Source organism: Corvus hawaiiensis, chromosome 3, assembly GCF_020740725.1.
Source record: "Corvus hawaiiensis isolate bCorHaw1 chromosome 3, bCorHaw1.pri.cur, whole genome shotgun sequence".
In the NCBI taxonomy this organism is placed as follows: domain Eukaryota; kingdom Metazoa; phylum Chordata; class Aves; order Passeriformes; family Corvidae; genus Corvus; species Corvus hawaiiensis.
The window spans coordinates 34,058,034-34,070,685 of record NC_063215.1 but is presented as its reverse complement, the minus strand read 5'-3'; the positions used below and the strand labels follow the sequence as shown (position 1 = coordinate 34,070,685).

The 12,652-nt window shown below is 36.9% G+C and overlaps 3 protein-coding genes across 5 annotated transcripts in view; 2 read left to right on the top strand and 1 right to left on the bottom strand.

The window, feature by feature from the left end:
• LOC125322963 (pleckstrin homology domain interacting protein) overlaps positions 1 to 10,317 on the top strand; it is a 108,801-nt gene extending 98,484 nt beyond the window's left edge. Inside the window, exons 37-40 of one of the 2 annotated variants that reach the window (XM_048297427.1) lie at positions 928 to 1,091; positions 1,567 to 1,847; positions 2,164 to 2,325; positions 4,135 to 10,317. In XM_048297427.1, the coding sequence (XP_048153384.1) occupies positions 928 to 1,091; positions 1,567 to 1,847; positions 2,164 to 2,325; positions 4,135 to 4,778 (1,251 nt within the window). In that variant the 3' untranslated portion in view covers positions 4,779 to 10,317. Of the gene's footprint in view, positions 1 to 927; positions 1,092 to 1,566; positions 1,848 to 2,163; positions 2,326 to 4,131 lie in introns of both variants that reach the window. The other variant, XM_048297426.1, reaches the window with a different exon arrangement.
• Positions 10,318 to 10,982: 665 nt separating this feature from the next.
• The window catches only part of LOC125322965, a 15,003-nt gene continuing 13,333 nt past the window's right edge, over positions 10,983 to 12,652 (top strand). For both annotated transcript variants that reach the window (XM_048297437.1, XM_048297435.1), the window contains exon 1: positions 10,983 to 11,046. In XM_048297437.1, the coding sequence (XP_048153394.1) occupies positions 11,004 to 11,046 (43 nt within the window). In that variant the 5' untranslated portion in view covers positions 10,983 to 11,003. The remainder of the gene's footprint in view (positions 11,047 to 12,652) is intronic.
• Positions 11,800 to 12,652, bottom strand: part of IRAK1BP1 (interleukin 1 receptor associated kinase 1 binding protein 1) — a 27,360-nt gene continuing 26,507 nt past the window's right edge. Inside the window, exon 6 of the transcript XR_007202316.1 lies at positions 11,800 to 12,347. The gene's annotated coding sequence lies outside the window, so the exon portion shown is untranslated. The remainder of the gene's footprint in view (positions 12,348 to 12,652) is intronic.

The window sequence follows — 12,652 nt, the reverse complement described above, 5'->3', positions numbered from 1 at the left end:
ATGTAGTTGAATGGTGATGTTTTTACTATGTCATGCACTTCTATTTTTAGCATCTTACTTTATGTCAATGGTGCTTATTTGAACAGTAAACTGACATCACTGATGTTTCTTGAACAGTAAACCTACAGTCATCAGCTTTTTTTTTATTAGCTGGACACATCAGACACACATTCCTTGCATATCATCTCCAGTAACACATGCAGAATCTATCAAACCTTTTGAGTCTGATGCTCAGATGGTTTGGTGTGTTTTTAAGTAGGCAGTGGTTCAATATTGTCTTTGTGTTTCTTAGAAGGTGCTGTCTCTCCTTAAAGTACCTAGACAGTCACTTTGGTGGCTTTTTTTTGTTTCCAGAATTAATAGCAACTGTGCTCAAATAATTACTTGTGACCTAAACTGAGTTTGGGACTCTCTGTAAATCATCTAAGGCTAAAGCTGGTAAAAAAAAAAAAGTGCACCTACATAATTCCAATACATTTATTGTACCTGTTGCAGCCAACTTACTTGTAGTATCAATTAATCTATAAAAGAAATAGACTGATGTTCAAAGACAGGATATAAGGATGCAACTTAATAGAGCAGAAAATAAGATTTCTTGACCCTAGGTATGATACAGTAAAATTACATTAAGAATCTCTCTTTATGATTTTTGTTGAAGCTAGAAAGGGATACATTCTGGAAAGGTAATTGAAAAAGTAGATTTTCTAATTTTTTCGTTTTCTGTGTCATCTTCAGTTGTAATACACTTTTCAAAACCATGAAAATAGTTAAACCTACACATGAGTTAGGATATATTTGTTCAGGCAGATTGTAAATTTCCCTAAAACATTTCTATATTAACCACTTTTTACTTTTCTGTCTATTGTGATAAATAAGAGGATGCTTTGGAAAAATATACAACTTTGTTTACTGGCTTTTCTTTTTTAGATCTACAGCATGAGCTTGCGCCTTTCTGCTTTCTTTGAAGAACACATAAGTTCTATTTTATCAGATTATAAATCTGCCCTACGCTTTCATAAAAGAAATACAATAAAGAAACGAAGGAAAAAAAGAAGTAGAAGCAGCTCAGTTTCCAGTAGTGTTGCATCCAGGTACGTTAATTCCTTTACAGTATTCATGAAATGCTGTGAAATTTTGACATACCTAAACAATAAAACTTAGTGTGTTTTTTTCTTAATACTTCCTTTACTATTCCCTATATTGCAGAATGGTAGCTTTGACATGCAAGTCCCTATGATGTGGAAGAGTTTTAAACTTTACTTAGAGCTATCCTAGTGTAAGTGCTTAAAATTCAAATAACTGCTAAATGTGTACAGTAAAACAGCATCGTTAGGATAGTGATGGCATCATGCTTTGTCATATAACTATAGTATTTATTGTAAAGATTCACTTTCCAGAAGCTCACAACTTACATGAATTTCCACAGTAAATGCCATATTTTTAACATACTTCATGCAGAGGTGATTGTTTTACTCCCACAATCTTAGACACTAGCATTTAATTTTATTTATTCCTGTAAAATGACAAGGTGGTCATCCAGGATACAAATTGTTACTCCTTTTGCAGCCCTGAAAGGAAGAGGAGATTAATAAAACCTCAGCTGAAGGCAGAAACTTCTGCCACTTCATCATCTTCTGCACCTGCACGGTCGACAGCACTGAGACACGCTCCGCCTCAGATGAATGGAAAAGCTGCTGAAGCCTCCTCCCTTGTGCGGACTCGAAGCAATAGGGGGATAACAGATGTGGCTGTTACAGAGCAACCATCTACTTCTTCAGGAGCAAAGCCTTTAACTATAAAGCCTTTAATTACAAAGCCTAATACTACTGCAGGGTCAGGAAAGTCAGGCAAGTTGGGGCGTTTTTGGTTTTGTTTTTTAATTAGGCTATGAATGTTTTTAAAGATAAAACTGGCTCTTTGGAAATCTGATATATCTCTCTCAGTTAAGACTGGTTCTGTTTTCAAGCTGATGGAACTTTGAGGCTCTTAAGAGGAAAAATGAACAAGTTAGGCTATGTTGTTTTATCTAGGAAGCTTTCTCCCTTTTGGATCACTGACTCACATTGTTTGTAGTAGAACATGAGTTCCATTTTACCCAACAAGATTGAATGTAGTATATACTACTTGACTTGCATAATTTTTTTTTTCTTTTTATCCTTCTAGTACTGGAGAATTCAACCAAACATTCCAAGAACCAGAATATTGTATCAAACCCTACCCCATCTGATTACAGTCATAACACTAGGAATAACTCCACGAGAGAAAATCCCGAGAAAGAGAAGCAAATCAAGCGCAAAGTAAAATCTTCCACTGTTAATCCACAAGGTACCAAATTTCTCTGGAACTTCCTCCCCACCCTCAGAGTTATTGATGTAGTGACTGTAGTGTTGTGCTTTAGTTGTGGTAATTTGGGGGTAGGGAAATTAGAAGGCATGATGATTTAGCAGAATAGGGAAGTCTAATGGAACAATTCAGTCACCATTAGTTTCCTTCTTGATGAATTAGCATGGTTTTGACTACTCTTAACACCATTTCCATGGTGTGAGAACTGTTGTCTACATGATTTTGATACGTTAACATATCAGTACCTTCATTTAAATTATTACAAATGTCATGTTAGGAGTTCCTAAATTCCAAAGCAGACTTCTGCATGGTCACACTTTAAACCCTGTGTGTTTAATCACATAAGATTTCTGTGGGTTATATTTGGGTCAGTAACACCGAGTGTGATGACATTCTGCACAGCAAAAAGCATAAGGATCAGAGGACCTGAGCTGCAAATTCATTCTTTCATTTTTTTGCCACAGCAAAAGAAACCTATGCAGTATTTACTGCTTCTGTTTAGTATATTTGAATGGCCTGCTTGGACCTAGTTCATGAAATCTCCTAAATAAGCTTGCTTGGTCTTTTGATGTCAGAATACCTTAAAATTCAAAGCTTCTGTGGAGGCTGAAATAAGGTCTCCTAGTCAAAAAGCTTTCCTGTTTATGAAGGAGCTTTGAACTGTTAGGAAGATGCTTGAAGCAGCTAGATCCACTAAACATCTTTTCTCTGAAAATGGGGACACAGTAGTCTGCAAATTAAATCCCATCTAATTAATCTGCCTACTCCTTGTAGTCCTCTCTCCAAGGAGTTCTTTCTTACTCATCCATGCCTCTGAGAAAGTAGCTTGTGGTCTTATAAGTTAAATCATCTGTCCTCATCTGTCCATTGCTTGTAAGCTTTCTCACAAAGGCCCCAGCTGTTCCCACATTGCATGGCTAAATATGCAGCTGTTACAGGATGGGATGTTTGGTCAGGTCAGGGGTTATCAGAATGTTGACATGGTCCTGTCTCCTTACATCCACTCACAGGACAGAGGAGGCCTGTGCTTTTAGTGCATGATGGTGTACATTTGAACACAGCAGAACCTGTGTGTGGGTGTTACATCAAAGGGCTGGAGGAACTATCATTCTGGCTATGAGCCTGTTCTTGGCCACATTTCAGGCAAGGGCTGTGGTATGAGAACATCTTCCTAAGAGGTCCTGTGACATGCCCCTCTGAAGAAGCTGAGTACCGCTCATGTAATGAAAACTCATACCCCATAAAAGTCTCCAAGCAAGTACATTCTGCTGTCTGTTAATGTGAAAAATCTCTACAAATTTGATACAAAAGATGCTACCTCAGGTTGAAAGAAAATTTTTATTTCTCCAGAGATGACCTACTGTGAAGCATTCCCAATTCTTCCAGTAAAGCTTCTTGAGCAACCTTTTGCTGTTGCAGATACAAAATAGGAGTTTTGTCCACTGGTGCTGTATCACCTGAGAAAAACCCTTCAGCTGTTCCCTTTTTTTTTCCTTCTTTTTTTCCTCCTGTGTTTTTCCTGGGGGTTTTTTGTTTGTTGGATTTTTTTTTTTTTCCCTTGCAGCTACTGTGTGCTAAATCCAACTAGAAGTTAGTCCTCATTCTATACTGGAGTGAAACTCTCTGAGCTCAACTTTGGGTTTCTTAGATTTTGATAAATTGACAATCACTGTGAATCCATTCAGATATTTTAGTAAGAGTTTTTATTAAGGCAGTGTGAAAATGAATGTAAATGCAAATCTGTTATGTGACATGTACTTACAGCATTTCTGTACCATTTCTTTACAGCAGATTGCAAGAATAATGCTTTGGCATCAGGAAGCATTCAGGTAAATGGACACGGAGGACAGCCTTTGAAACCTCCAGTTAAAAGAGGTCCTGGACGGAAACCGAAGGTGGAGACTAATAACAGTAGCTGTGAAGTGGTGGTGCACAAGAAGAGAGGCAGGAAGCCAAAAAAGCTACAAATTGTTGAACAGCAAAAGGTTGCAGAGCAGAATACAATCCAGACCACAAGGGATATACCAGAGGAAGCCTCTGTTTCTACTGCATGCAATTCTCTTTCTGAAAATAATGTGAAGGAAGACTTGTTACAAAAAAAAGGCCGTGGGGGTAGAAAGCCAAAAAGGAAGATAAAGAGCCGCCAGCCAGGCTCAGACCTCTTAGTTCCTGCAAACGTTAAAATGCAAACAAGAAGCAGGAGGAAAAAGACACATGAGCCTATGGAGGAGAGTTCTGAAGAACTTAAAGATTCTGAACCTCACATGAGAACTAGAAACCAGGGTAGGAGGACAGCCTTTTACAATGAAGATGACTCTGAGGAAGAGCAAAGGCAGCTATTGTTTGAAGACACCTCCTTAACTTTTGGAACTTCAAGCAGAGGCAGAGTCCGAAAGTTGACTGAAAAAGCAAAAGCTAATTTAATTGGTTGGTAATTTTTACCAAGGGTTTTACTTCAGAATGCTATGAAGCAGGTACAGTTAAGGGAGAGCAGAACAGACTTCTGCTTCCCTGCTGCTATTATGGGTTAGAAGAGTATGTTCTGATTTGGGGAGAAAAATATAGCAAAACAATAAACTGAAAGAACATTCTTTGAAAGAAATATATATTTTAAACTTTTGCTATTTATTGCCCTCCAAATAGGTTATACATTTCAACAGTCATTTTGTTCACAGTTGAGAATAATCGAAGCAATTCTGACTGACGTACAGAGTTCAGATCTACTCTGCTCAAGTAGTATGTAATATCTCTACACACTTGAAAAAAGGTAATAGAACTTTTAATTGCCACAAATTAAAAACAGAAATCTATTTTTGACCAAGCAAGGTACACTTCGATTGTAGAGTCAAGTCGCCTAGGAAGGCGGACTTTGGCAAAAAGTGGCAGTAAATTCGCTTACATTTCTATTAAATAATACAATACCAAACTTGGCTAATCTGAAAATGTTTAATTTCAGTTGTGATGGAACATTCAGCTGCAAAAGAAGCCTAGCAGAGGCCGTTGTATCCAAGTTCTGCCAAACATAGCAAAAATGTAATCACAAATATATATATCCACATTGGAAAAAGTTTGACTAATGTCTAATTTTTCAGACCTTGATTCTTGTATCAATCACTAAATCTCTGTTTATTGTGCCAAAGACTGAGAATCAGTGCAGTGGAAAACCTTTTTTTCTTTTTGAGTGTCAGTACAGCATACCATTTGCAGTGATAAAAGCTGTGTCTTGTTTTAAATAGTAAATTGTTAACATTGTTCTGAAATGTATCCTTTTTGGTACTTCTGGTAGAAAATAATGCACTGGTGGGGTCCTTTGACAGAGATGTTTTAGTCTAAATGTATAATTGGTTAAAGGATTCAAAGAAATTACAGGACAGGTATGGAATTATGATGTTTACTTTCTGATCCAGATTGATTGTTGTTTCTACAACTTTAAGACATGCTTAAGAGGCTGAAATGACCTACAAAGAATAGTGTATGTGTATATATTAATATATACATAAACACATACATCTAAAATATTACCCAGGTATAAATTTTTTTCAGGATTTTTTAGATAGCACTAGAATTGAAAATTTTAAAATGTCATACTTTATAGTTTAATTTTAAGGGGAAGATCGGTTATTTTCAATTATTAGGGTTAAAAGGCCAAATCACTTTTTATGCAATCATGTTTTATACAGTGGTCTCATTGCACATTGTGTTTTTCTGCACTTTTTATGGTATATCACGCTGACATATGTCAATATACACCCTAAAGAAAAATTCCATTTAATGATTGTGCCTTGTATTCTATTATTTCTTGCATCCTTACTAAAATTAAGTTGTCTATTGTAAATGATAACTATATGACTTAGGGGAATGTATTGTTATATGTACTGCTCTGGAAAAGAAAAGCAGTTATTTATTTGTTTATGGTACATTTAGTTATTTTATACCTTTACAAACAAACCTTAATACCATTTTCTATCACTTAAAAAAAGTATTGTCCAGTTTCAAGGAAAAAAAATACATAAGCAGTCGTATTTACTGAGATCTGGTATGGTACAAAAATGTAACCAAAATTTTCTGGTTATACTTTTTTTTGTTTTTACACATTATCTGCAATGTCTGGACGGGAGGACATGCAGAATTAAGACCTTAAATTTGCACAGATTCTGTATATGTATTTGAGGCCTGATTCTTCACTCTTTATTTTCTTAAAAAAAAAGCTTAAAAGTTTGAACAAAGAACATTGGTATTTGCCACCAAGAGTAATAGAAATATGCTATTGTAGATAGCAGATTAGTATCCACCATACCTAGTTTTAGGTAGTTCATTTTACTACAAAAAATGGCTAAGATATTTTCCAGATCCTCTTTGAATTGCCATGGATTTGAACTTGGGGGGGCAGGGATTAGTTTGTATTTCATTTGTTGGCATATTTATTTTTCTCTAACAAGTATTTCTTTATCATCTGATTAAAATGGAGTCACTAGACATGTGGTAAGATAACAAGCTACGTTTGTACAGTTGCAATACAGCTTCACAATTCAAAACTGATTGATTCTACTTGTTAATTTTGTCAAATCATCACTGATGAAGGCAATCATTTGAAAATGTGTAATTTCCTGATGTTATCTGCATTGTAATATATAAAATAGATTTTATCTAAAATTCATCTTCTGTATTTACTCCGTTTGTAATAATGTTTTATATGGCATGTTTATGTATATATTTATATATCGAGAATACCTTGTGTGTAAGTTTTGGAGACTGAAATAATCTGCGTTCCCTTAACAGTAGGTAGAAGATTGTACATCTTAATTTTACGAGGATAGAAGGCCTTACCTGCAGAACATGGGTACTGCTTCCCACCCAGTAATATTGGTGACTTTAGCCAGTAAGTTTTTGATTCTTATTAGACACGTTAATGTTTTTCCTTTAAAAATAAACTGTGGATAATTTGGGTCAATGTTTTTATAGAAGCATCACTAGAAATTTATTAGAAATTAATACCAGATTTATTTAAAAGGTCTATTTTTTATAATTTAATTTCACTGGGTTGCAAACTTTATTTATGAGACTTTAGTCACCATCAGACTGTATTTTGGTTGGGGAAAAATTTATTATTTGAAGTGGTTGTGAGATACTGTATCAATACAGAAAAAGAGCTTTTCATTACAGAATCTTAGGTTTTTAAATGTGAGCAATAAACTATTGGTCAGTGTTCTGAAATAATTTAAGAACTATAGTTATATGCATGTTTTATAATGCCATCTCAAGTATCTAACAACTGGTTCAGAAAATGGAGTATCAAAATCTCATGTGCTTGTTTTACATTTGCATTGTAAATAACATAGCTTCATAGTCACATGCAAACGATCTGGCAGCAATTAATTCAGTTTTATTCATTAAATTCATTTATATTTGACCTGGATATGAGGATACTGTTCTGGTATTTCTACGCTATACTGGGAAACATTAAAATTGGTATTTGCTGCTGAGTGGTATCTTGATAACAGTGTGTTCTTTAACTACCAGTGAGGAAATACTTCTGCTTTTGTCATAAGTGTGCTCTAAATGTTTAACAGGAATCATTGTACCTGTGCCTACATACTTAACAACTCTTTAGCCACTTTGCTTCTGTTGTTAGTGTGTTCTCTGGGAACTGAAATTTTACCACTGTATTGTTCATAATTATTGTCAATATTGAACTAGAGCTCTTTGTCACTCGGCAATGACCAGTGATACAACTTTACAGAGAAATGTCTTCCTCCAGTGATTCAACTGCTGTGATAAAGATTTACAGACGTTTATTTGTACAGTGTCCGGTTTGTACCTGTGATCAGTTTGTTGATAGACTTGTAAGGTTGAGTTGGTTGAGTTAAATATTACTATGGCTTAATATTTTTAAAACTAGTAATTGATAAAGGACCCTGATGCACCACATATAGATATTAATATCTATTAAAAAGTAAATTGTAGTGTAGAGACAGCTTATTCACTGTATTGCTGTACAAATATTTTTAAGTACCAATTCTGTGCCAGAGGCTTTTGTCTTACCAAAAAAAGGACTACATGCAACACAAAAAATAGTCTGTCCATTCAGTAACTTCAAGCTTGTTATGATTTTTACACTGCATTTTAAAATATTTTGCTCACATTTGTTGGATCGAGGACTACAAGTAAATGCTTTAGTGTGTAAGTTGAATTTAGGCACATGTTAAATAGTTGACTGGTTCTATAAAAGCATTAGTCTTAACTGGATGGAACCCTTTCACCCTGTATTTATATAGTAGATTGGAGGTTAGAGGTTTTATAAGCTCACTTTCATCAGCATTTGCATTTTATTTGTAGCATGTGAATCTTGCTGAGGTAATTTTAACATCGCTGGTCAATCAAGATATAGCCATACCACAATATTCACATTGTGTCCTGAGTCCTTACCTTATTCTGAAATAGTGTATTTTTTCCACAGTAGGTTGTCAAAGGTTTTTCTTTTTGCCTTTTTTTAACAGTTTTAAATTTTTAATTATAACTCTGCTACAATGCTGTGATAGAGAAGGTAGAGGGTTTTAAAACCTCACCTAGAAACAGCAAAAGCTCATTTTCTGTTTACTACCTAAATGAAGACAAATTAACTGTGTAAAATGAGTATATATTTTCTTTTATCCCTGAAGTTCGTGTAACAGATTGGTTTCCAAGGGGACCTAGATATTCAACTGATAAAAGGGCTGTTAGTTTTCTGCTGTAAATTACTGTATATACATGTTTGTTTGTATGGAGAGGAAAGTGTATTACATTTCATAAAACTGGCCAAGGCTTGACAATGTGTTTCAAATAACAAATCTGGCACTGACAGCTTACGTAGCTTCCTGGTTTCGAATCATGAGTACACCTTGCTCACTTTCTATGATGTCTAGGGGAAAACAGCAGGTAGCTTTTAAACCAGAGCTAACCTCTAGGTGCTCTTGTGTTTCTGCTGATTTTAATGCGGGAATTTGCCATGTCATTTTTACAGTGTGTTAGAGGAGGAAACATGCCAGGAAGCCAGATTAAAAGACATCTTAAATTGCAGAAAAAGGTGATTAGCTGCTTCCCCCTCACCCCCCTTTTCCCAAGGTTCTAACAGCCGCAAGGCACTCTAGAGAGAAACTTTATATGCTGCAATAAAATAATGGTGAATAAATTTAGCTTTTAGGAGGTACGTAGTGAGACAAGTACTCATTTGGATCCTTTTCAATGCAGATAAATACATCAGGAAATTAATTTCAAATAATGCAAACAACACATTTTAGGGAAGGAAAGTAGTACTATAGTATGAATTCCTACACTGAAAGAACAGAGAATGAGGTCACACAAACTAGAAGTAGAAAGAAATAGAAGTACCTATCACGTACTGTGTGATGTACATGTACTATTTTGTGCTTACATCTGCGCGGGTTGGTTTGCTAATGCATTGAGACCATATAGAAGTTACATTTTTGGACCATACTAAAACTGCAGAAGTGTGATGGACAACTGGATAATGACCATGTGTGAATTAAGTTCTGTCATAATGTTTCAATATGTATAGAATGGAGCTCAACTTCAAGCAAATTACCTAGAAAGGTTAATTTTAAAACTGACAGGTTTTCAGATTAAAAATCACACTTATTTTGTACAGAATTATGTAAAACACAAATCTGTTGTAATGTAATGAGTAACAGTTTTGAAAACTATAATTCTTTAGCTTTATCAAGGCTTTTTTCCTTCCAGAATCTAGATTATCATGTTATAACCTGAAGTATCTCACCAGGATAACAGTGCCCTTTCTTTTTGTACATATGGATTGGAAATTTCTTTACTGTTATGTGGACACTTTCTATGTTAGTTTTGATGCATAATACTTTGAATCCTTTTATACAAACTAGAATGTATGTGTAAGAATTACTGTCACTGCAATGTAGTAACTACAAACTTATTTTTAAATAAATAGAAAACATGTTTTTCTAAGCTGTCCAACAGTGTTTGTTTCTATCTAGTAATTTACTGTGCTACGGGGCGATTGGGTGTGTGCTTTTCAGAACTCCCCAAATTCAGCTCCTTTTGATTCCTTGTGGAATACGGTATAGCGGTATCTGGTAGTATGGTATGTGGTTAAGTGGGAACAGACAAAATTGGAACTGGAGCACTCTCTGATAGGGATCAGAATTTGCTATTTGGTAGGGGTTTTCACTAAGCCCTGCAGTTCAGGAGGCAATAAAAAGGCAGTAGCATCTGGCACTGAAGACACAGTGTTGCCAGTCCTCTTAGCTCACTTTCACTTGTGTGCCACGGCACCCGCCTCTAATCCTCCAGGAAGCCTTCCCTGTTCAGGTGACAACTATTTGTACTAGAGCTACATCCAATCTATGGCAATTTCCGCTTCCCAACAGCTGTAGAAGAAGCTAAAAACACTTAAGCAGAGAGCATCCCCTGCTGCCCTGCCTGTAGAGTACTGGTCTGCAGTCTAGCTGCTCTGAGTGAGTGATGCAGGGAAAAGTCGACACAGGATGTGTTTTCACAAAACTGCAGGGTTGGTTTGTTTATGTTTATGTTTTTCTGCTTAATAGACGCAAGAAAAAAAATGCAGATTCTGTTTAATTTCACGTGTTATTTGCTTTATCAGATATCTTTTCCTCCTTACCGTTCCTTACCTGATGGAAATGATGGAAGAGACCCTCACTCACCTCACAGATGCAGGTATGTGTGCTTCTGGGCGACGGGAATGTGGAATGGTAAGAGTGGAATGAATTGAGTTCCCTGTGGCTTTCCAGACTCCATGTGAAGTCTGGCAAAAGCAAGACTTGTTTTAACAGTTGAGGAAAAATCTCTGTCCCAAGGATCCGTGTGAGTTTTGCTCATTGGCGCGTTCTGCTTGGAGAAAATAATTTTAGAATACTGAAAATACAACATACTTCCTTCAGTGCTGCTGCTGTGTCCTGGAGGTGGTAGTTGTTTTGAATGTGCATTTCCAGTACTACAGCACTACAGTAATAGTGGTGTGCTCATCCAAGCATAAGCAACTCCAGGTCCAGGGTTTTAGTTTTGTTAATGAGAATAGTCTGAAGCAGTTAATAACCTTTTCTTTGTTTTTAAAAGATACAAAAAAATCTTTTTCTGTGTACCTCTGTACAAAATCCTTAGAATACAATTGTATTCCAGTTCCCATTTCTGTGACAGGTATCTTTTTGAAACCTACTGTGGTTATTTTACTTTGTGTAGAAATCAAGACTTTGCTTAGGGTTAACAGATGCTGTGAAATGTTGGTACCTGACGGCTGTTGGAGCATGTGCTGGTTTTAACACCAGCAGGAAATTAAACTCCCAACAAGCCACACCCCAGCCTCTGCCCCTTCCAGTAAAGGAGGGACAAAAAGGAGAGACTACAAATGGAGAGACTGTGGGTAGAGATAACTTACTGAAAACTCCAAATGATGGAATAAGACACACAGAGTACAATAAAAAGAGGTGTTTTACCCACAGAAAAGTATTCACCACCAGGAACAAGAACGGTGGGTCACATCCGTGTGGGCAATAGGATGATCGTTCCCATGCACTGCCCACGTGGTAGTCAGGAAACAAAGGGAATATGGTGGGGGAGCTCCCGTGGCTAACATTTCCCAGCCCAAAAAAATGGCAAACAGTGATAGACAAACTCCCTGAAAGCTGAGTCATCTGAGTAGGGGTCACGCTGTTGCTCTGCCGAGCTCAGTTCTGCGCAGGTGCCTTTGCTGCCGCTTCCAACGCTCCTCTGCACCAGGGCAGGGGAGGATGGTCCCACTGGGATGCTGGCTTTGTGCTGCCCCTGGTCACTGTCACTGCGGTGCCACACCTGGGAGCCACGCTGCAGCCCTTCCTCAGCACCATGTCCCACAAAAGTGTCCCAGGATGGAGTCCGCAGGTCCTTTGCTGACACTCTCCCGCTGGAGCAGGAGAGGCAAAAGTGGCCAACTTCCAGTAAGGGCGCCTGGCTTTTCCTGCCACATCCGTGTCCAGGTGATGCTGTGTGTGGTATAGAATAACAACTTGGTCACACCCACACCGCTAAACTCTGCCCCCTCCTGTAACGAGGACAGATCACAACACTCATTAAATGAAGGAAATTGTGTGATCATTGAAGTTGACCATTTTGTTTTCAAAGTGAAAAGTTTCTGTGCCAAAGCTTGTGTTCTTTCCTGCGCTAGCAATCAATATGAGCTTTGCAAAAAATGTTTGTCACTTTTCCCAAAGACAAATGAGCAAAGTGTAATGGCTTTAAAAATTAATCACTGTTGCTAGTTGAAGCAAATGTGAAAATAAAGCAAGTG